This window comes from Hippocampus guttulatus, chromosome 1 (assembly GCF_054856545.1).
Source record: "Hippocampus guttulatus isolate MCC_2025c chromosome 1, RoL_Hgut_1.0, whole genome shotgun sequence".
NCBI lineage: Eukaryota > Metazoa > Chordata > Actinopteri > Syngnathiformes > Syngnathidae > Hippocampus > Hippocampus guttulatus.
In genome coordinates, this window is record NC_141261.1 from 5,169,197 (window position 1) to 5,193,863 (window position 24,667).

The 24,667-nt window shown below is 42.6% G+C and overlaps 1 protein-coding gene across 2 annotated transcripts; it reads right to left on the bottom strand.

Annotated features, from left to right (window-relative positions):
* Window positions 1-1,504: 1,504 nt before the first annotated feature.
* arfgef2 (ADP-ribosylation factor guanine nucleotide-exchange factor 2 (brefeldin A-inhibited)) lies at window positions 1,505-24,553 on the bottom strand. Of its 2 annotated transcripts, none has more exons than XM_086105588.1 (39): window positions 24,218-24,553; window positions 22,187-22,217; window positions 21,633-21,756; window positions 20,733-20,879; window positions 18,705-18,884; window positions 18,307-18,538; window positions 18,127-18,234; window positions 17,270-17,394; window positions 16,909-17,042; window positions 15,824-16,058; window positions 15,617-15,716; window positions 15,167-15,306; window positions 14,452-14,560; window positions 14,161-14,350; window positions 13,976-14,087; window positions 13,690-13,895; window positions 13,507-13,591; window positions 12,721-12,892; window positions 12,488-12,633; window positions 11,192-11,320; window positions 10,925-11,083; window positions 10,700-10,847; window positions 10,175-10,271; window positions 10,050-10,090; window positions 9,790-9,959; window positions 8,116-8,267; window positions 7,838-8,010; window positions 7,192-7,352; window positions 6,998-7,128; window positions 6,280-6,409; window positions 6,063-6,198; window positions 5,709-5,847; window positions 5,566-5,623; window positions 5,091-5,199; window positions 4,121-4,260; window positions 3,774-3,951; window positions 3,452-3,590; window positions 2,546-2,663; window positions 1,505-2,432 (listed from the first exon to the last, which is right to left on the bottom strand). In XM_086105588.1, exons 1-39 carry the CDS (start codon window positions 24,378-24,380, stop codon window positions 2,274-2,276), a joined length of 5,406 nt encoding a protein of 1,801 aa, XP_085961714.1. In that variant the 5' UTR covers window positions 24,381-24,553; the 3' UTR covers window positions 1,505-2,273. The 2 variants fall into 2 exon arrangements, with proteins under 2 accessions (XP_085961714.1, XP_085961706.1); XM_086105580.1 differs by having other exon boundaries at window positions 12,488-12,639.
* Window positions 24,554-24,667: the final 114 nt, after the last annotated feature.

Consider the following 24,667-nt stretch of genomic DNA (forward strand, 5'->3'; position numbering starts at 1 on the left):
ATGAGAACATCCTTTGTACTGTTGTTCAAGCGTTGGGTATTGTCGTGTCTCCTAACATCGTTTCTAAATGCACCGGGAAACTTATTTGTTAAATGAAAGATCAAGCAATTGTTGCAGATTTTTGCACTGGACTTAAACGAACAGGTGGAAGTGTATTTAAAAGTTGAGGGCTCTAATCAAGCAGCCTGAAATGTATTTTTCCGAGGTCCATACAGATTTTAGCGGATAAATATTCCGATAACAGATTAATCATCAGATTAATTTAAAAATATATCTCATGTATACATTGGGGGGGGGGGGAGGGGTGCATTTAAGTAGTGTACCGGTAGTTATAATGATTGCATCGCTCACCTTAGCATTGCTTGTAAAAAATATTTACTTTTGTTTTGAATGACAGGTCCATTGAATGACCTTATCAGCAATAATTTCATAATAATTTCAGGATAAAAGGTTATAGTATAGATTTCTGTCTAATAAGTAATGAGACCAGTGTTACTTGTGTACAACAAGTGTAAATGGCTTGAGTACATAAAGGTAAAACAAACAGCAATTTTTCCTGTATTATGCTATCAATGATTCAAATGGTTGGACACATGGCCATTGCCAACCCATCCATCCATCCATTTTCCGAATCACTTTATCCTCACAGGGGTCGAAGGGCGTGCTGAAGTCTATCCCAGCTGTCATTGGGCAGCTGGCGAGGGACACCCTGAACCGGTTACCAGCCAATCGCAGGGCACACATAGACAACCATTCACACTCACAGTCACACTTAGGAACAATTTAGAGTGTTCAATCAGCCTGTCATGCATGTTTTTGGAATATGGGAGGAAACCGGAGTAACCGGATGGAACCCACGCAGGCACGAGGAGAACATGCAAACTCCACACAGGAAGGCCGGAGCTGGAATCGATGCACTGTGAAGTCAATGCGCTAACCACTAGCTCACCGGGCCGCCCCATTGGCAACCATCCACATCAAATCTCACGCCGGCCACCCCCACAAAATGCCTTTAATACTTCACAAATGCAAACGACTTTGGTTCCATCATCTTTGCCAACTCTTTCTCATCAGTCTTTGAGCCAGGAGTGATGCAATAAATGAAACTATGAGGTGACTATGCAGTTTAATGAACAGAAATTACTTTGCTTTGCACTTAACTTTGTGGCTTCCCATTTAAAAAAAAAAAAAAAAAACAAAAGTCAAATATATCTTACCTATTTTCACTCGTCTAAAAACATGCAGTCTTTCAACATTGAGACGAGTCAATGTTAAACAGCTCCTGCAAAATGATGGAAGAGGCAGAGTTTTACATCACGTCTTGGTTGAGTGTTCAAAAGAGTCAACATTTTAAAGTAGTTAAAAGTGATGTAGGTACAGACCAACAACATTGGTTTGTGGAAAAATATTAACCTGACCATATTTGGACATACATGTTTTGTGCCTGTCAGTGATGACAAGATATTTGCAAACCTGAGGTGAACCGCTGTAATAAAGTGATTGGTTTTCATATTAAACTGATCAGAATTTCAGTTTATTGGTAACTTCAAACGCTCAAAGATAACATCACAACATAATAGAACCGTCGATGCATTTTCCTCTCCAGAGTATATCATACATTGAATCTTACACTGCAAACGTTACAGTCTGCATTTTTGCATTTACTGTATATATTTATATATATTTATAGGTTCCCTAGTTTTTAGGGAAGAAAATTAGACATCCATCGTGACAGGGCAAGGAATGATTCTCAAAAAAAATATTTAAATGCACTTTAAATAATTACAAACATCATTTTCTTCAAACACTGCATTTTGGGACAAAAGATGACAGCGACAGATGTGCAAAAAGAAGAGGAGCGACCGCCTGGTTAGGTCTAGTCGATGCAATTGCGGAGGGCAAGATAGGAAGAAATGGTTATGTCCATTAGCGCGTCACCACACAAAAGGAATGCATTAGCACACTTGGGACGCAACACTGTTGTAAACAAGCCGATGCCGACCACAGCAGTGTGATAGCAGAGAGTGGGAGAGCGGGGCGGCTGACTCACAAATGGTCTTTTCCCAACAGGCACAGGCGGCCAAAAGAGAGAGCTTGTGGAAGGTCCTTCAAGTTCCTTGAACCAAGTAGGTTTAGTCAAGTTTTTTGTACGGCCGATTACACCCCCTGGTGTAATGGCGTCATGACCAGTATGAGATGAATGATGAGTCAGCAGACTGCTGGTCACAGTGAGCTTCTTCTGTGTGTGTGTGTGTGTGTGTTGTGAGTGTTTTTCAGGGGCCATCTCTCTGCGGCGGCCCTGGGGCGGCGATGTGGAAGACGGCGCCGATGCGCAGGAAGAAGCGCCTCAGGACGGCCCGCAGCTCGGGAATCAGGTCAAACTGCATCATCTCGCATAGGTGCGAAAAGTAGCAGGAGGCGTGCGGCTTGAACTGGGATAGAGAAAACATGCACATTGGAACATTTCATTTTCGACCTATGTGACAGTGTGTGTATGTGGGAAGAGAGAGCGAGAGTGTGTGTGTGTGTGTGTGTGTGTGCATGCCTTGTCATCAGGCAGCTTGAGTGTCCTGGTGAGCAGTAGCATCAGCAGACTGTTCCAAGCCTCTCTGTGACTTTCCGATGTAAGGCTGATGAAGTAGGCCAGAGCTTCACTGCACACCCTGATAATGCAACAGCAACAACATTCATATCAAATATTCCAATAAACATCTGTCATTATTATTATATTTTTTATCATGAGTGGGGTGTCACAGTACAGGACAATTACAGCCATTGCAGTGACTTAGGCGGTGGGTGACGGCTGCAGCATCATCGGTGAAAATGTTTTCCATGACTCAGCAGCTGGGTGACAAATAACACCAGTGCAGCTTGTTGTTCATACAAATACGATGAGCCAGGTGGTCCAAAAAAAAAAAAAAGAAAAATACACCACCAGATCTCGGTCAACATGAGGTAAAAGCAAAGCTGCAGTTTATGCAAATCAAACAGTTGGTTCTTATGCATCATCGCTTGAACACTCGACCAGCAGCGACAAGCTGTACAACACGTCATTTGAGGACACTCACATACCATAATATTCTAACAAGGTTGATGTATATAACTAGAGTCACGAGGAACAAACTACTATGTTAAGAGCCAAAACCTTTTTCTTTTAATTGTCATATGGGAAGTCACACTTTTCAGAAAGAAGTTGCAGGTAGTAAATTGATTATGCAGTATATTGTCTAATAAACTGCAATTCTACAGCAGACATTAATGACAAGAGAACGGTAGTTGTCATGTTTTAATAGAAAAGACTGATTTAGTTTTTCTTTCTTGAGATCTCTCGCCATCTAGTGCATCGCTTTGGTTAATGTTTAAAGGATTATTACTGTTAACGGTGTTGTTTCAAGATGAAACATAATGGCTACTTTGTGAACTACTAAGCGGTCCAGCATGCTGTACTCACAGGAGCAGACGCGTCTGGATGTCAGGCCACGAGTCTTGCAGCTGGGAATCCGAGTACATTCTGAACAAAATCCTCAGGCTGCAGGCGAGGCTGCTGGTTTCCTGCTTCAACAAGTTGGGCTTGGACTTCCCTTTGAAGCCTGTCAACAAACACATTTGACATTTCCATACGTGCATATGAAGACAAGATTATTCTCAACTTCCCCCAGTACAGCTGTGTTCCCAAAGTATGTCCAGGACCTCGGTCCTCAAATTTTGGCAAGCAACAAAAAAGGAGAAAAGAAATCAAATCAACAAATATATAACGGAGATCTTTGACATACCTGCCCTCCAGAGGGCCGTCCTTTGCTCATTGTTGGAGTTGAAGTCTTTGGCGAAGGTGTGCGACTCCAGCAGACAGTCCAGCAGCTTGAAGAGGTGAGCGGAGGTCATGTGTCTGTACATCCCGTGATCAGAAGCCGGACCACCAACGTCGGCCGACGCCTCTTCCAGAGCGTCTCGCTGTCGAAACGGCAACCTCGGTTACAGCGTAACTGACAGTCTAGCAAAGCCACTGCTGCCGCATTGTTAGCCGACAAATGCGTGTCGTTGTCATTTATCAGCACAAGCAATAAGCTGTTCACTCTTGACTTGCGTCGTTTCTTTTTGTTATTCGTGCGCCGCTGCCTACCTGGGCAGCGGCCATGTTTTCTGCGTCTTCTTTCTTGCTGGTCGAAGGGTAGAAGACAATGTTGTCGATGGTTTGGATTAGCTCCAACTGCACCACGCATTTGATGAGCAGACCTGCGAATAACTTGTGGTCTGAAATTCCTGCGAGGGTAGAAAGGCATCACAGACCCGTGAGGAAGAAAAAACACTTTTCACGGGGATAGAATATTAAAAAACGACAACTACAGAAGGTAAATGGACGGATTTGACACAAACATGAACAAAAACACATGCACAGTTCAAAAGTACAGCGGAATTTCCAAATTTGTAAACAATCCGTTTCCGCCCAGGAAATAATTACTTCAGCTACTTTAGCTCAAACTGTCACCATCATAAAACCTTGATCGACAATGTTGTAAGTACCATTTAACATTCAAGATCTAATAACATGACAAAGTGTGACATTTAAGATTAAGATATCCTTTATTTGTCCCGCAATGGGGAAATTACAATCAGAATTCAGAAAGGAAAAACGCTAGGTAGGGAGAGGGAAAAAAAACTATCCTCTTCCGAGGATAATTTAAGTCCAGGATAAAAAAAGACCCTAGCACATGAATAAGCATTAGACAGTTACAACAAGTCACAAGACATAACATGTATAAGGGGGGGGGGGGGCGGTAACCGCGAAGCGTCCGAAATGACCAGCTGCACGGTCACCGTTGCGCTCCGCATTATCGAACCACGTCACGGGGGGAAAAAAGAATCGGAGCGATGAAGACGGTGATAACAAGGATGTGTATGCGCGTGTGGTTGTCCAGTTGTGTATGTGTATGCGTGTACAGGTCATAGCTGCTTCGTCTTTGATTTGAGGTATATTATACCTGGAAATGTTGCTTTTTCTACGCACTAATTGTCCAAGGGGTCCTACTTTGGAGGTTCTACTGTACCAAGAAAAGAAACGAGGCAAGAGTCTGAAGGTGCAATATACTCACGCGTGTTGGACTTGCCCTTCCAGGTGTCATCGCTGGACATTTGGCTGTGGCCTCTCTCCGAAAGAGCTCGATCATAGCTGCTCTGGGACTGGGCGTCAAAGTCCACCTCCTGGAAATACACGTTAATTGAGCGGTTTTCAAACTGGGCTCACGGACCCCTGAGACCATAAGTCATGTCATGGGGCCTGTAAAAGCATTTGCAAGAAATGGTCCCATCATTTTGAAAAAGGTGCCTAGCAAACTACAGTACGTACATATTAAGTCTATTACTTTTGTGTATTTAAAAAAATGACTTTCCAAATTAAAAATTGACAACTTTTTTAATTCCTATGGCATTTAGCAGCTCTGTTCGCACCATGAAGGGGTTTCTTGGAAAAATGTCTTGTCTGTAAAAGTTCGATCAACTCTGCTGAAAATGTCACACGCCTTAAAAATGTCACAATTAAATTCTACGATACGTTGTTCACGTCCTTACTAAGTGCTTGCCGTCAGCAGCGTCATCCTCCTGTCCAGCAGGTCGCCATGTCAACAAGCTAATAAAGGAAGAACAACATGATGCAACTTAGCAAAGAGATTTCGATTTTGGTGCCAATGGAATTTAGTGGCTGGTTGGCGTACACTTGAGGGCTGGTATTCTGAAAGATCTCCAGCATGCACGAGCAGGTGATGTTCCATACTTCGGGGCTGAACTTCTCCCCGTTGAGAATCACCAGGTTCTCCAGGCAGTTGGTTCCGGAACGAGCCAGCTGCTCATTGTCTGAAGGAAAATAGGAGATATGCAATGCGGTGAAAAAAAGAAAGAAAAAAAAACTTCGGCCACTAGTAGATGTATCATTATGCTATAATGGTCACATAAAGTGGTTTGAGAAAGTATATTTGGCGCAAACACAACACTGGTCACCCTCTAATTGGTAGATACTTTTTCTACCTACCATTAGTGGGGATTCCACCTGTCGAGAGTTGAACACCCACCTTGCCGCACACACCACTGGAGTTGCGTGAAGATGTCCACCAGCAAGATCTCACTGAGAGGCTCATAAAAATGTGTGAACACGTCACAGATGGCGTAGAGCGCATGGTTGCATGTTGTCGTCATCCACTCGGTTTTCTGAACATACACAAGAAAGCAACAGATCTCAGTAAAGCCCTACGCCAAATTAAAAAAAAATCGAAAACAGAAACACTCCACCTCTGTCTGCTGCTCCGGGAGCTTCATGTTGTCGAAAATGCGGAAGACGATTCGGAAGAGGTCGTGCCACCAGTGTTTCTCAAAGGTGTCGCCGTAACTCTTCATGATCTCAAACATGACTGTAAGACCTCTGTCAGGAGCAAACAATTAATGCTTCACACTTTTTTTTTTTTTTTAACAAAATGTCATGGCAACATTGTAACCATTTCCAATCCAGGTAATGCTAATAAATGCTAACTAGTGATGGTAGAACGAATGAATTATACAGCAATATACAATGCTTAACATATTAATTTCGAATAGTGGCAGAATATAATTAGCATTTTAATTTTCAAACAGACGTTCTGCACAATAAAAGTCAATCATGCCTTAGGAGAGGAAGAGTTTCTTATTTCCTGGACAAAACCGGTATTTTACAGCATTTTGGGCAAATACTGCGTGATGGGCAAGAACACGTCGCCGTCCCAAAATATGCATTAAAAATAATGGCAATAAAAGTGCATGGCTGTAAAAGTAAAGAAATGACACCGTTTTTGGCATATGCGGAGCTCTTAAATATTGTCATGTTTTTGCGATTCGCATCACAGCTTGGTCCTAAACGTCACAGAGGGCAAAGGTTCACTGTGAACTTTAGGCCAGTATTGAGAATTTACTTCTTGACCCTGGTAAAACATACCGAATATGAACCGAAACTCGAGCAGGACCCATTAGCTCATACCTGGTCCGCACATCTAACTTGCAGCGATTGATGATACAAGACAGCTCAAACAGGATGGGAAACCAGCCGCGAACCCAAACCCGATCCCCGGGGGCTACGTTCATGTCATCACTGGTGTATTCCCTCAAAGCCTGCATAAGACACAAGGACGTCACTACGTTTATTATACAAAAAAGTTGAGTCGAGCAAACTACCTGTGGCCTCTCTGAGACATATTTGGCACAATGGCGGATGAGTCGGATGGCCTCCATGCTGGTGTCGGGGAAAGCTGCGTTGCACACAAACTCGGACAGGCACTTCACCGCGTCTTGGAAGGAATCAATTGCGGCAGCAAAGTGCTCCCTGAATGTATTCACTGATTCAAGGAAGAGTGAATCAGGGTGGAAGAAAAGCGTAAAAAAAAAATAGATAAATGAATAAACAAAAAGTGAGCGAGCCGGTCATTTCTATTCTGTCAGTTTCGGACATCCACTAGCTATTCATCTGTAATCACTTTTGATGTAAGAGCAGCGTCAAAATGGTTGGTAGAATTTCTAACTGCTGTGGTTGAGAAAACACTCCACAGTTTCCACCTTGCTACAGTGCTCAGTTTTCTTGCTGCCTTCAGTCTTCTCCTGAATGATGTCTGTGTCTTTAGCATACAACTACAGTGTCAACTCAACTTTATTTAAAGACACAAAGTTACAATATTTCTAGTACTAATCATTTTGGAACCAATTGAGTGGAATTGCACAATTTTCTGCAGCACGCCTGATTATCTTTTATGGCACACCAAAATGCCGCGACACAGTGGTTCGGAATGAGTGGTTTCAGCAGTTGTGCTAAACGGAAGAAACTCACTGACGATATGGCCACTGGTTTGGAAGGCGAGTTCCACTATGGACTCATCATGGTCGGAGGCTGCCTGGTGAAATACCGAGAATATGTTCTTCCAGCCCGAACGGATGTTGGCAGCCTGAGAGTTGACCATCTGTGCCACACACCTGATCACCATGTCTCTGATCGTCGGAGACCTGTCGTGTTGACATGGACAACGCCCGAACGAATTTCCAATAAATCCACAAAAGGTGGTTAGCTCGACAAAAATACATTCGCAATCATATTACAATGCTCCTTACCGGTTTTTCTTCATGATGTGCTCAAAAGGCCTGAGGAAATCTTTTTGGAAACGGAAATTTGCCAACTCTCCTTTTTCCAAGAACTTCATAGAGAGCTGCCTCAGTGAGTCCACTGCAAATATGGCGACATCCTCATTGGGATTACAGCCAACCTACGAAGGGATGATGCAAGAGGGGTGATGCTTCTTTTCAAGATTTATCAAATACGATGAAATTTTATGACCTGGTTGACTTTAAAATCGCCCAATTAATGTACAAAGCACACAATAACCTGCTCTGCCAAAACATTCAGAAGTTTTTCGAAATTCGAGAAAGCAGCTATGATTTAAGAGGTACCAACTTATTCAAAAAACTCAAAACAAGAACAAACATCAAGCAAAGAAGTGTATCTATCAAAGGTGTTAATCTGTGGAATAATCTCGAAACGGACCTGAAAATGAGTAAATCGCTTGCTGAGTTCAAAAACAAATTCAAAAAAATAGTAAAAACAACCTACATCAATCAGAGTTAAAATGATAAATTCAAAACATTAAATATAATGATAAATCAGAACTAAGTTGATAAATAGAGAAAGGTATATAAATATCCATTATGAATTTAAGAGAAAATTGACACAAGAGTGTCAGGGTGTGGAAGTATATAATCCCGATACAAACCAAAAGTTGTAAAAATATCACGGTTAAGGGTAAAGTATGAGCCTTAATGGAGACTTCTTTCTTCTTACTTTTTTCTTTTCTGATTGATATAAAAATGATTTATTAGATACAATCACATAACGGGGTAGGACTAGATAAGTTTTTTACTTCTTCCTACTCCCTTGAACATAATAACTGTGTTGAATGAAGATTGATTTCTTTCTTTTTACTTTTTTTATCTACCTTATTTTCTGTCGAATTGTTACTGTATGTATGTTTTATGTTCAATAAACAAACAAACAAGACAATGAGTAGTTTGAAATTTGTATCCAGGCATTGAGGCTTAAAAGAGTGTCATTATTAAACTACTAAGGAGGAAGAAAACTGCGCCAAGTCTCGATCTGCAATGCTTACAGCTTGCTCGCTAAACGGCAACCATTCCCAAACACAAAATGGATCAGCTTTTATTGCGTCACAAAGTAAATGCAAGTCTAATTTGTTATCATCAAAGAAGCACACAATTAATTGGCAGGTCCTGTAGTATGAATTTACCTCACATCAGTGCAGGATTGGATTTTTAAACTGTGTGTATACTTTTTTTTTTTTTGTCCAATGGCATTTTATTAGAGGGAGGGACAAAAGACTGGAGCAGAGGTGGAAAAAAAAAAACCTAATTTGACATCTTTAACTGTGCACTGTAGAACTGCAGAATCAAATTGTCATTTGCCTTTTTACTAAGTCTTCAGATGACCTATGTCAGGCCTATCAAGGTCCATGTCAACTTTGAAGGGACTATCACAGGCCCATGGCTTACGGATGAAGACCCTTTTTTGAGGTGAGGACAGGCATGAAGGCCTACTGCAAATGTATGTAATGTACAATGGGCATATGAAGGCCCTTTTTAACTCCTGTAAAGCACTTTAAGTTGCATATCTGAAAAGTGCTACATAAGGGAGGAAGGAAGGAAGAGAGGAAGTAAGCAAAGCAAAGAAGAAAGGAAGGAACTACATAAAGCTCTACCTCCTCTGCACCTGCTGACCTTATTGAAATGGTCCCCTATGACCTGCCAGATTCGAGACCACTGCAGCCTGATGCGGTTCATGTTGTAGTAAGAGATCTCCACGATCTTCTGTAAGCTGAACATCCGAGGCTGATGTGTTAAGGCCAGCTCATCCATGGACACGGCGCACAGCCACCTCACAAAATCCACTGCAGGAAGGGATGAATTAGCAAAAGAACTGATGAGCAACTTATGCGCGAGTGTTTGAACAAAGGAAACGGGGGCGGGGTCTCACTCACCAATCGCATTTCCATCCAGCCTGGTCGAACCTGTGAAGATCCTGCAAAGACCACAGAAGAGTGCAAGTGTAAAGGGAATGAACTAGCAGCTCTACACTTGTGATCAATTCAGTGTTCTGCTGCACCTGTCCACAGCGACGACAACACTCTGAGAGCTGGTCTCTCCCACCGACTCCTGGAGGTGAGCCATCTGACGCTTGTCCTGATTTCCCACCAAGTTCCCTGCAACGCATTGAACATACCACCATGAAAACTTTATGACGTTTTCCATTTGTCCAGCTCGGCTTTGTTCATTTGTCAATAGCAGGGATTAAACGACAGCAAATATCGCAGCTGGGCAACAGGGCAATATTCTTGAAACCTCGGCAAGTCATGAAACATCTGTAAAATTTTGGCTCTCAAAACAGAGCGTTTAAAAAAAATGAAAGTGGCTCATAAGCGAAAAAAGTTAGGGCACTCATAAATCAAGGTACTTCAGTAAACACAATAACTCAAATGAATCGCTTAAACGGGTTTATCGCTCAACCAGCGCTCTGTATCAATGATTTGACATTGCCCATACCTTACTACAAACGGTTTCCAACAATATTGTATTTGCCAACTGATAAGATGTAGACAAGACGACGTAGTCGTAAATCAGTGTTACCTACCGAGTCCAAGGGGCATGAATTCTTCCGTGCCAGAGGGTAAACCCTTGATGCTGGCCTCTTTGTCTCGAACCACCCCGGATATGTAGCGCGTCTTCACCCCAGTGCCAATCAACTGCGCTAGTTCCAGTTGACTAATACACCTCAGGATCTATTAAAGGGATGTTTGCATTACATTTGTGATATTAAATGAAGAGTAGTCGCCACAAAGTACGCAGACTGACTGACCTCGTGCCAGGAGTTGCCCAGGTAGTTTCCATCCGTGTGTGCTACAGTGATCAGGGTCTTGATGGTGTCAATGTTTTTCTGCTTCATCTCAGTGATGCTGGAACTGGCTGTCAGCAGGGTGAACCTGGCCAGGGCCTGGACGTAGGCATCTCGCTCCAGCTGCACACAGGCAAGGACATCGGTTACCACCAAAGTGGAAAACGGCTCAATTAAAAACACAAAAGGCACTTGCCAATTCAAATCAAGGACTACATGATCAATTTTTACCTGCATGCTGAAGATGCAGGCGATTCTGATGGCACATCGAATGCCTTCCAGACACAGTGAAGCCACTTCTGGATCATCGCAGTCCTGAAGGCCCACACTGAATGCTGCCAGCAAAGGGGTCCATGCCAGCTGGAAGTTGGAAATAATGGATCACTTTTCAATTGGCATCAGAACTGCGCACAAGCTATTTGCAAATCCGTACAGGACTGCGCAAAAAAGCCACCATGATCTTTCCCTGCATTCCTTTTGTAAAAATATTTTCGGTTGCAACACTATGACAGACAATTTATCACGTCATCAACACCACGTTGCACCGCTCCATCATAAATTGCAGATAAATTGCAGCGTTCTTCTCTGGAGTTTTACCATGCATTTTGTACATTTAAATACTTTTTTGGGGTCATTTCCTTTGTTTTCCGCAACAGGAAAATTGGCCAATCATTTTCCAGTTTTTCATGATGTGTGGGAACCATATTGCTGTTTCAACAATGCTTTTAAGAGTATCGACACAGTTTAGCAGAGAAGGTTTTAAGGTTTTGTCGCGAAATGCCACCGTGAAGGATGTTCTTTTCGGCTACAGAAGATTCGTTCTTTGATGGATTTGAGGATGAGGATTGACCGCTCTAAATTGTCCCTAGGTGTGAATGTGAGCGTGGATGGTTGTTCGTCTCTGTGTGCCCTGCGATTGGCTGGCAACCGATTCAGGGTGTCCCCCGCCTACTGCCCGAAGACAGCTGGGATAGGCTCCAGCACCCCCCGCGACCCTAATGAGGATCAAGCGGTTCGGAAAATGGATGGATGGATGGATTGATAAAATAAAAATAAGAATAACGTGAGTCTTTGGTTAAATACTTCAATAAAGTACAACCGAACTCAGTTTTGCTCCCGCTGCCTTTTTAAAAACACATTAGCATCAATGCACGCTACCATATTTTTTTAAGCTAGCATACATTTTATCATGCCCGCGGCCAATAATAACGGCGTCTTGTGTATGTGTTAAATACAGAAATAGCACTCGCAACGGACACTATGCTTTTTAATATGGTGCGCCGTATGATTGTGAAAATACGGCGTCTAACGTCCTTTTCATCAAAGTAAGATGTGAAATTTACTCGGATGGCGCGTTGACTGACAAACGTTAATTTTATCACTGCTCTCCATTGTAAATTCTTCGCCTGCCACTGCTGCCGGTATCATTGCGTTGACAAATGCACACGGGGAACTGTCACGTCATATCTGGAGCTCTATATCCATGTTAGTGAGGACGCAAGACGACGGTATACCGGTTTCACAGACCTTGAACATGGGCCGGACGTGTTCCAGGTGTGTAGCGCTAAAAAAGGGGGCCTGAGCATGGCTGACTGCCTCCATCAGTGCTTTAGCAGTCTTGGCCATCTGCTCCATCTCCATGTTGTACAACAGGCGACGCTGTTTCTCGCTGGCTACACCTCAAGTGAGAGAAAAGTGATTTTGCCAAGGGTGGGTCACGAGCAAAGATGTGACACCAGTGATCCAGAAATAATACTCACTCTGCTTGGTGGACTTGGGTGTGATTGAGAACTCTTTGCTCTCCTTCATGGCTATCTTCTTGCCGGCAATCTCATCATAGATGGAGGATAAATACTCTTCGGGCAGATCCTTACTGTCGTTTATTCCGCGGTTCATCTTGATGTATTGCTCCTTTGTCATCTTGTTCTTTACCTAATTACAAGAATGAACAACAGTGACCCCGAATGGTTTGAAAAAGAGTGCAAGGGGACGAACAGAAAACGCACAAGATGCTTTAAGGCACTTGTGTATAAGACCAGGGTACTTGTGGAATTATTCCTATATTTTGATTGCGATATTAGCATTCTCCGCAAAGAATTTAGGTTTACATGAAGCTGTTGCATGAGCATAGTCTTTAGTTTTATCAATTCAATGATGATTTTTTTAAGACCAACAAGATTGTGGTTTCCATTGTGTACAGTGTACAGTCCCTGGAACATAATTGACAACAATCAGCCATGAGCTGGAGATGGGTATCTACGACGGTGTAAAATGCAGTGATGATGGAAATTTGGATTATGTGGCCTTGTTGAGGGTCTGCCCTCTATTGAGAGACATTCTAGTTTTAAACGTTTTCATTGCCCTGATACCGGAATCTCTCCCTCTTAATGAACAGTGCACCATAGTAAAAAAGCCACTTAAATACATGGATCATGCTTCTATGTTACTTTACACTTGACTGTTTGACCTAACTGAAGCATTCAGTGCACTGTGTGGGCAACACAAGAGGTACATACTGTCATGAATCTAAAGACTGTCATTATTACCTGAGGACTATGCAGGTCTGTGGTGAGCATGATGATGGAGTAGGCCAGCACATAAGCTGTGTCTGCACTGGCAAATAAAGTTTGTCTGGCAAAAAAAAAAGGCACAACACGAGTAAGGTACATAATGACGGGATTAGTGACATACTCATAACATTATTCTCATCAGTATTGTAGTGGACTCACCCCTGGTTACACTCAAGGTATCTGGCAGCAAACTTCTCCATCAGCCTGTCAATCTTCTGGGCTTCCCCTGGCAGTCTGAATCCTTCCAAAAAGGCTCTGAGGGCCGAGACAAAGTCCCGCCCACAGAAGTCCAGCTGGTCAACGTAACTGTACATCACCTCTTTATTCAACTTTATGTTCTCACCCAGGAACTCGCCCACCTGGGTCTGTACATGCAGACAGACTGTAGTTAGCAATGTGATTGTAGTTAAATGCAATTTATATGTACAGTTCACAAGTTTCTTACTGTGTCCAATCTGTCCTCTTGGTGAAGGAATTGTGCAATGTTCTCCGCTGTGGAACCCAACATCTGTTGTTCTTGCAGATACTGGATACCGCGTTTTGGCTTTTTGTTAAAGCTGGGGGAAAACAAAGATGATCAATCTACTCTCACATTTTCTGAACATCAACTGTAGCTCTCAAATGGCTCACAGTTCAATGCCGTGCTCGATGATGTCCTTCTGCTGTTTGATGACTTCGTACTGTTCCGGGTGGTCCGGCTGAGACAGCGATACACCGGCCGAGACCGTGGAGTCCAAGGAGCTGACGCTGTCTCGACGTCCTGCCAGGTGATCTGGAAGCTTCAACTCTGACATCTCACTCTCAGATGGAGGATCCTGGCCTTCAAAACAAAACAAAAAAAAACACACACACAGGGCGGATGTTTGCAAAATCTGGTGTGGGTTGTAGATTGAATGAGGAGAGAGACCCCAATCCACTTACCGAGGTTGGCCTGAAGGTTTGGGTTGACATACATGTCCTTACTCCACTCAACCATACATTTGAGGATGGACACCAGACACTCCAGGCCCTTTTTACGCAGGCTGAGCTCCTGTTAAAACCACAGAAGCAATACACTGTTAAGAACAAAACCGTACTCTACTCGGTTACTCCTAATATTTCATATTTCATAAACTTCATGCACATTTTTGCACACAGCAGACTCCACTCTAATAAAACACCATACCCAAAATAACACTGGTCAACAGCAAATTGTAATTAAGATATCCTTTATTTGTCCCACACTGGGGAAATCGGAGATGGCTTGTCGATGTGCTCATTGTTTGTCCAGTGTATAAGTTCTCCGCCTCTCAAAGTCAAGTGACAGCCTCGAGCTCATCCGCAAGCCAAATGAGGACAGGCGGCATAGAAAATGCACGGATGGATATTGTATTGTCGTCATGACTTGAATGGAGACAAAAACTAAGTCCGATTTCATATTATGGTAAAAACTGATTTGCACAAATAAAGCCCTTGCCTTTTTCAAACATTGCCTGCTTCGCTCTGCGCTTGAAGAATTAAAATGTCCCCAGAGAAATACAGTAGTTCCAATTCACCAATATGTTATCTTATCTAAATATTCATGATACTTTACAACAAATGAAACAAAATGAAATGTTTTCATTATTTCAACTGTTTGGCCTGCAACCACATGTACCTGCAGAGGGGTCATGCCCAGCTCCTGGCCACTCCTGCCCATAGCTATTTTGGAGAGGTCGTTGACGAGGCGCTCAAAGATATTGGAGGCATTGAGGTCACAGTCGTAGTTCACGTAAATGTCAACCACGCACTGGGCATCTAGAGAAGAAAAACACGTATTACCAAATGGGGAGATACATTTTTGGCAACAAGGTGACAGTGGCAATAGTGTGGCACAGATGCTGATGATGTTATAAAGTAGCCAGCTAACGAATACTGCAGAGAATGTGTAATTGTGAGGATTGTTGGATGGTCTATTTGTATGCGTTACTGCCTTGATGATGCTAAAGGAAGAGTTACTTGATGGTTTAAAATATATCAATTGATAATGTTCAGGCTAAAAATGCTAGATTACAGAACGGAGCGGCCCACGTGCCATATTTTGCCCACCCCTGCTTAAGACAAATACCTGCGCAAATGCGTGTTAGTGTCTGAATGACCATCCACTTGTGCTCAAAGGAGCTCGTCGACGTCTCCAAGATGGTGAGAAAAATTTCCCGAAAAAACACCTAAAGCACAGTTTGTTCGAAAGGGTTTTAAAAATCTGACCAAAAAACACCAGTTAGCAAGACGCTCCCCCCTTCCCCACCACACACACACACACTGTGCCACATACCTCAATCTGCATCTTCAGGTGGACCTTGAAATGGGAGAGCAACGTGAGGAAGATGGCCAGCGAGAGCTCAAACACCTCAGGCACGGAGGAGACGCCGTTTTTGGAGAGCGCCACGCAAAGATACTGCTTGATGGCGTTGACGAACATCTCGTGGGTGCGGAAAACCGGCCCTGCGCCCTGCAGCACAGAGAGCAGCAGCTGCAGCGACACGATCTTGGACCGCAACTCGTGCGACCTGTACAAAATAAGAAGTGGAAAACACGTGAATACTGGAAACGTAGGCAACTACACTGTAGACCACCGAGCATCCTCCAAATGTTGAGGACAGGGGTTCTGAAACCATGATGGCATCTTAAAACGCAATATTTGAATGTGATTCAAGGAAAACCCAATCCCAACAAACGAAGAGGTTGGTGTTAGGAGCATTCCAGTGTAACCTAAGTGGGATTTCACAATAAACCATCATGATGTCTACGAGATTCTGGACTCAGTTTACTTTGCCCTAACAGCAAGTTGCTCGAGTTTAAAGTTACAGTTACCAGAGATGGCAAGGCACTTTAAAGAGAACTAAAGCTCTTGGTGTCAGCCCACTATATGCAACCACAGTAAACACACCACGTACACCCACACAGTAGTCTTTTTTGCTGTTGGTTTTTGGCAAATTTGTAATGCTGGAACTTTCAAATCGAACATTTTTAAAAGTCTAAACTCAGTATCCCATAATTGCATAATGATTTTGCGCAACTTCCAATCTGGTTAATGTTGCAGATCACCTTTGGTTTGGATCAGACACGTTTCCACGAAATAGTCTCGTGTGAATACGCAAAAACCATTCCGCATTTGAAGGCGTCAGTCGGAACATGGCGGGTTAATCAACAATGGAGAATGAGCCTTGTATTTACATCTTAGCCAAGGAGATTAATTTATGGGGGAGCAGAATAAGAGCAGCAACAAAAGGGTGCAGTGTTGTAATGTGCTTCTTAGCACCTGCCTCTGCCAGCGGAAAAGTGTCAAGAGCAATTTGAGCGATGTCAAGACTGTGCAGGTAAAGAAACTGCTCCAAAGTTAGCTTTCTTCTTACGCACTTTGGGTCCGGAGGTCCTTCTGCAAGGGGCTTCATTGAAAGTTTACACAGTGAGCGAAACACCAGGAAGGCGTCCTTCTGTAGAATATGAGAGAAACGGGAGGCGCTGTGGGGTCCTTGCAGGGCCTCAGCATCCTGAGCAGATGAAGAAAGCATGTGCATGTTAATTAGGGCACAATCTAAAGAGATCCAGTCCAAGCGATAATCCAAAACATCAATCTGTTTTCATCGACACTGTGAGAGAGCTATTCATTTAATATTATAGTGGATGAAGTTTCCAATAGCGTACAACAGAAGCGCTCGTGTAGCAAAACAAAGGGAACCAAACAATTCTTCCGCAACTGCACTGTCATGTGGCTCACCAACATGTCCGCTGAAGAAACAGACGAGCGGTCTTGGATGATGCCGTTCATCTGTGGTGCCTCCGCGACGGCTTTAGGGAGAGCTACTTGTGTCTGCTCAGAGACGTGCTGAGCACCAGGTACATCTAATAGGCGGAGAGGCCAAGAGCATTATCGGTGTTACTGTGGCCTTAATTTATTTGTTTTAGCTGTAAATGTTTTGTCCATTTTGAAATGCAACCCTAAACTATGCATTTTTCAGAGTTGCACTAATACTATAAAACTATCTATTAACACAAAAATATTTGACAGCATATTTCACTCTTCTTGGGCACTAAGCCTTTTTAACGTACAAGTAGTCATCAGTGTCAAATAAATAAATAAATAGATATCCTGAAAGATTAGGAGGAAGAGTTACATTTTTTTTTTGCATATTTATATAATATAAAACTATAAATATAGTGTATTGAAAACATGAGATTTTAGACAACCGCATAGATTTCGGTCTATGACATGAAGTGACTTCAGAACTACTGTTGCGATTTTGCTGGCTTAAAAAAGTTCAATTGGGTAAACCAGATTTTTTTTAAAACAAGTGATCAGTAGGAATGACATTGTGTGAGGCTGTCAGTGACAAAATGTGCAGTAAATAAATACGGTACATAAATAAACGACTCGTCACCTATTAAATTAATTGTTGACGATTTTGATTGTTGACGTAGTCATGATTAGTAAACTCATCTTGGCAGCTCTAATTAGAAGACATACATATTAGACAGCTTATTAGCGGAAACTATACTCTACGTACATTTAAATATGTGACTCAAGAGACATTCACGTTAGAACAAAAAAAAAACAACAACAAAAAAAGTTCTGACCGGTGTGAGGTGGCTGTTCTCCTTCAGTCTGTGCTACTGGAGCCTCTCCATCTGCCTGTACTACTTCGCCTGGAGGTGCTTCATTGCCTTCATCTTCAAAAACTGAATCTGCAAGGGAAAATAATAAGAATAATTAAAAAAAATGTAATTGTCATACCGCTACATTGTGTAAAACATTACTTCTCTCCGACTCTCCATTCATGGTTGGTGTATCCAGGTCCAAGTCAGGCGGAGGTGGTGGTGTTGAGCTGATGGCATTCAGATCTGGAGTACTGGCTTCCGGTGACGGGGAGCTGCGTGGCTCCGGGGTGGGCGTCCGGTCGGGCCGAGGTGAGCCAGTACAAGGGACTGGAGAGGGGTTATTTTGGGACAGACGAAGCCGCTCTTTCTCTTGTTCCTGGGCCTCCAAAGCCTAGAGATGTAAGACACAAAATGTGAGCCAAGATTAAACACGGAAGAAACCAGACATCTTGCCAATTTTCAGCTTGGCAGCTTTGTAAAGCAGTTTATTGTCACTGGGACTGGGCTATGAATTCATTTTATTTGTCAAGGCCATGCAAGTTGTAAAGTGGACTGACAGCTTGGTTCTCCATGCGTGTGAAGATGACATTGAGCATCTGAGTGAGTGTGGCCTTGGCGGTGGTCTGGTTGATGAGGTTGCGGCTGGCCAGGTAGATGTTGTAACAGGTCCTGACAGTCAGGAGGATTGTGCCCTCGTGGATCTCAATGTGTGGGGAGGTCACGGCCGTCAAAAGGGCCTGGATGGAGTCCAATAAAAACAGTAAGTAGAATTAGAAAGGGAATAAAATACAGACAAATTAACTTGTCCATCTAAAACATGATGCAGAACAGAGCAAGTAGTTAAAAAATATTAAGCATCCACATGTTCATGCAAGCAGCTCTGGTAAATGTAAGCCACTTTCTCTTAGGTCCCTGCCAAATATGGTAGCATCAGTCTCCCACAACTCGTTGCGAATCAAATTCCAGAATTTGAATCATTTAGAAGAGAAACTGGACTGTCCAAAAGAAGTCTTGAAAATTGTGAGGATACCGTTCTCAGGAGTGAATATTGGGACACGTCGATATCAGTGAATCCCAAATTGAAACCCATGAACACACTCACATTCCCTTCCCTCTCCATAAATGTACATTTGTTGGCCAATTCATGGCGATTCCATTTTTAGCGGTGTCTTGGATTTAGCTTCAAAATCAAACTGGGGTGACAAGCAAGATGTTGACAATAACTATTTATTCACATGCAATGTGTTTGTCAGAACAGGAGATGCAGTACTTTGGTCCCGTCTAACCTGATACGTGTACACAATATCCTCAAACACAGCTTCAGCACGCTGCAGAGATGGGGCGAGCGTACCAGTATCGTATTTCTCCAAATAGAGGTTGAGGGTGTTTCTTCATTCAACTCCAATTTCTAAACAGTGGAGTTGAAAGCTAAATGCAGAGGTCTATTATGGTCACATGAAGAGAAAACGCGAGGGAAAACGATACATATTTTGGGGCACGGAGTCACCTGATTTTGAGGATCTGCCTGATCCTGATCCAATATCTTGGCTATGTGTTAAAGGGGAAGTCAAGTCAAAATATTTTTATGTGGCCCCACTAATCGAGACACTTTATTCTGATTATCACCACGTTTGCGGAATATGAATGAGGAGTTTGAGAAAAGCAGCAAAATGCACCTGTTTTTGTTTATCTCAGGAAGGCTGCCATTTTGGTATTTGCTGTCTACTGAAAATGACATCACAGTTGCTCAGGGCTCAGGTAACAAACAGAGCTCAGCAGTTGTCTGAATTGCTCACGTGACGCTCACAAGCTGATGCCGTTGCACTGTCTCCGTTTTCCACATTAACTCATTCAGTACCAGCCAATTCTGGACCAAGTCTGAAAAGACGTTTAAAAACGTCTTTGGGAGTGAATGAGTTAAAATACTTCCACAGTCCAGACAATATCACACTGTTACCTGATGCACACTTCACATAAGCTTCATATAACATTTTATTTAAAAAAAACCCCAATCTTTTTACCCCAATTCCCAACTGCTGAAATGAGGTGATCAGGCTCGATTTGACAGGAATTCCCCTAAATTTAAATCTGTCAAACCGCAGTCTGTTTGAACAGGCCCCTTCAATGTGAGTACAACGCAGCAAGAATTTTTTTCCCCACATCCTTTTAAAGGTACAGTGTGTAGAATTTAGTGCCATCAAGTTTGTGTTCTTAGTTTATCCACACCAGAAAGATGGCGGTGAAACATGGACGTCTGCTGTGGGGGCAAGGGTGCCCTATGTAATAGAATTAGTGATTATTTTACTTACAATTACATTAACACTTTCATGCACCAATAATGATAACCTGTGACCTGATAACATCATAACCTGTCCACTGTAGTAACCGCTATCCTTGAAAGGGTTAAAAAAATGTGAAATACTGAACATTGAAAACTCAACACATTTTTACACACAGTCCCTTTAAATGAGACTGTTGTGAAGTGGACTTTGCAACTTTTGGTTTTGGAAACTGCTGACAAAAATGATGCATCACAGCAGACTTCAGTAAAGTGCACTGCCTGGTGAAAATGGGGCTCAACATACCTTAATGATCTGTAGCTGGACTCCCTCGTCAGTCTGGGGGCCCTGGAAGCAGTTGCAGATGGTCTCCACCAAGCGGTCAATCAAGCGCTTGCCCGGAGTTCTGCTGTCCGGCGCATTGCCCGTGATGTGGCCATACGCTATTAGTTTCTGCCATGAAGACCCCAAAAAGCATATTCTTAAATATCAGATCAAATCAGTATGTTCACATGCGCAGTTTCCAACTCGATGTAGTGTGAGCTACCTCAACCGACACAGAGAGTTGTCTTTGAAATTCAAATTTACCAAATAGTGTACAAATTTAAACAAATATATTCAACCTAAACTTCGTTTCAGCAAGTGTGTTTTTCTTTTTCAACAAAACCTATAATGCCAAAGTAAAACAGATGGGTCAAGATGTCCCCTGAGGCCCTCAAAAGAGTCATGACTTACACTACTCACAACAAGTACAGTATATTCAGATTTCGGATTAAATTTCAGGATAAACATAAAATGCACTATACAGTAATCCCTCATTTATCGCGGTTAATGGGGACCAAAACCACCCGCGCTAAACGAAAATCCGCGAAGTAGCGTCCAATTAACATAAACAGGTAAATGGTTTTTTTTTTGTTAAAGTCCGCAAACGGTCCGCGAGAAGCTGCAAAACAACAGCGAGTCACATAGAGCAACATATACAGTACTGTACTCCATGTATATGTAAAAATAAATAAAATTTAATATGTTTGCAAAAATCCGCGATGCACTGAACCCACGATAAACGAACCGCGAAGTAGCGAGGGATCACTGTAACCTTGAAAGGAGGACAGTGACTTAAACATCTCTAATTCTTTGTGAACTGTACATCCTGGTGACATCCGCGTGTGTGCGCGTGTGTGTGTGTGTGTGTGTGTGTGTGTTAACCTGCAGACAGTCCAAAGAGGTGCTAACTATACGGGGGGACTTGGACTGACAAGCCAACTCAAATGGCAGCACATATTGGTCAGCTTCGATGTAGTTGGCTCTGGGTGGGACCACTGTGCCATCCCTGTGAAGAGGAGTTGGGGGTGGAGGTGTGACAAGTAAGTGGGCGTCAAAACACCCAGAAATAATACAGTGAAGCAGAGTTTGGCCATCAGCACAGGGAGCAACATCAATGTAACTCGTGTGTGTTGCTGTGCAGTCAAATGTTGGTTGTTTTACACCAGACTGCACCACTACAGTATTTTTTTTTTTTTTATCATCATCATCAACATCGGAATTGTCAAAGTGTGTGCCCAAGTACGATACATGGTGTATATGCATGCTTAATTGCACAGTGGTTACTGTACAGCGATGTTTAAAGATTATGTGAGTGTTTAAAATGCTATTAATGCTATTAAATTGGGATCTTGTTTTTTTTGTTTTAACGCATCTCGTTACAAATACTGTATGTACATTCAAGTGTAAATGACACCCAGTTGCTTGAGTACACTTACTTTTGTTTCTCAAGCTCTGCCTTGATTTCATCTATAAAGAGAAATGAAAAAAAAAATCAGACAGGATTGGTTCATTTCTAACGAGCAACACAATGTAATGGTTTTGATTATAATACTAATGGCAGATTCCGTAAACGTACAGGCTTGATCATGTTTTCAACATGGGAAGTTTGTCGTTGACGTGGAATTGAATTAGTCCAAAGGCTTTAGTTGCCATGTCGACCATGCTCAAATAGATAAGGTGAGAATGTATACAGCAACACATGCTGCGATGGGTCATCCTGGGGCTGATTGAGAGCCGCCTATGTGGCGTTTATTTGTTCAGGTGATGGCCATCATTTGAAAAAAAAAACCCACAATAGTAAGTACTATGCAACTGCAGCACCCTCCATAATTATTGGCACCCCGATTAAGATTTGTTAAAAAAAAAAAACGTCTTTTTTTTTTCCCGGAGACATAGTCTCATCGTAGAAATTATAGTCATGGTTCACAAGACACATAATCAAGCTCCGCCCATGGCCATCTTAGTGCCCAGACCTCACCTCCATGAAAAAAAAAATGTGGAGTGGTCCTAAGGAAAGAGTGCAGAGGAGAGGATGCAGGTCACTGCATGATTCAGATTGTGCCAAGAAGAATGGTCGAAGATCCTTTTTTCTGTATTCTCCCACCAATAGGTGGTGTTTTGCTGACAACAATGGGTTATACAAAGCATCAACGTCAGCGGCGCTAGTAATTGTGGCACACATGATGTAAAATAATGATTTAATAATAAGGGATTTTTCCCTGCTGAATAATATATATTGTCAAAAAAAAAACTGAATTTCGTCGAAGTTAAAGAGCATCTTAACAAGGGTGCCAACACTTATGGAAGGCAGGGTATATTTGATATGGGTGTGTCTACATTGACCTAAAACAACCTGCATGTGGGGATGCCTCAATTGCTCATAAAACTCTTTCGACATCCGTCAGCAATGGCTCGTGACGACACAAAGTAAACAACAATACTTGAGTAGTTCAAATATTAAATGCCACAGACTGTTAAAGTTGTTCAAAGCTGACTCTTCCCCCGCATTGGTCGAAATGAGCACTTGTTTTCATTGTCTTCATTTTTGTGATAATTTCGTTTTTTGTTTTTAATATTGACCAATAAAAGCTTGCGGAATACGGATTTTACCATGTGTTGTAATTTATAGCAATGATGTTTGAGAAAAAAATCACCTGTTGCTGAACTTACCATTTAATTCATAATTATGACGAACAATACATATTACATTATTGTTATGATTATTATGATTATTATTATTATGAAAGGCAGATGCGGTAGAGAACAACAAGGGTAGATTCTGAATCGGTGCAATAAAATCTAGAGGTTTACTTACATCTCTAATTTTTAAAAAACTTGAAAAAAATGTTGACCATCGTAACCTGAAAAGAATCGAATGTAGCATCCCTATTTTAGTGATTTAATTAATCCTTGTAGCCCTCAAATGCACACATGATTACAGGAATGGGTGTGGATTTAATTACAGTGTAGAGAAACTCTTTTACTTCTTTACATTGTCTTTTTATTTTTATTTTGTTTTATATCAACACATTTTACAACATAGTGGTACTTTTATTTTAAAAAAAAAACACAATCAAACCGTATGGTGATTTGGGGAAGCAGAAAGGTTTATTAATGTCATCCTCGTGTTAGTTTGTGACGGCTGTCCAGTTGGGTGACAGTGCTACGTACAACACAGTGATTGGTCTCTTTAGCAAGCCAAGCCTAGCCTAGCCGACTAACCACAGCGACGCAGGGGTGCAAATGCCCACGGTGACAGCGGAAAGTAGAGTCAAAAGGCCGTTCCTTTGACGAAGTCACGAAAAACTGGCGACGACACATCAATGACACTTTGACGCGTTAGCACAACAGACAGGGCCACTCACCTACCAATGCTAGCTAAGGTGGTAAGAGGGGGAGAAATTGATCACCAATTCAAAAGCAAAAATGAACAAGTCAGAATAGAAGCGGTTGGCCCGCTCGCTCACCCAGCGCCACCTGACAGGCTTTGCGCAGCTGGCTGTGTTGACTCCTCTTCACCTCTCGATCCGAGAGGATCTTCTCCAGCGCCCGAGACAGAAACATACTCTTGGTTTTACTATTCTCTGCCTTATGCTGCTGCTGCTGTTGTTGTTGATGGTGCTGCTGCATTGCTGGGTGTCTTGGTACCGATGTTGTATCAGGCCGTCATGTTGGCCATGCCCCTGCGGGAAAGCAGGTGACAAGGGAAGCTAACGAAGGCTTTTCCTAGCTGCGATTTTTTTTCCTACTCGTCAATCCAGCGCCGCCATAACTGCTGAAATGCTACCTGTCACGTCACGTGATACCCATCGAGACTGGAAGTTGCGTCATGTCCGCATTGTCGACGACACTGACGTCATATCCGCGTCGTCGGCTTTCTTGCTGGGTGACGAATACTCGTGTCATTTCGTTTTTGG

Bases quoted from the DNA above. Each gene is read 5' to 3' on its own strand.
- arfgef2 (XM_086105580.1), bottom strand. From the start codon at position 24,380: ATGCAGCAGCACCATCAACAACAACAGCAGCAGCAGCATAAGGCAGAG. The intron at 13,592-13,689 runs GTGAGTCCACTA...TTTTTTTGCCAG, and splicing joins TACCTTGAGTGTAACCAGGG to ACAAACTTTATTTGCCAGTG. The intron at 9,960-10,049 runs GTGAGTGAGACC...CCCTTCCTGCAG, and splicing joins GCTGGATGGAAATGCGATTG to TGGATTTTGTGAGGTGGCTG.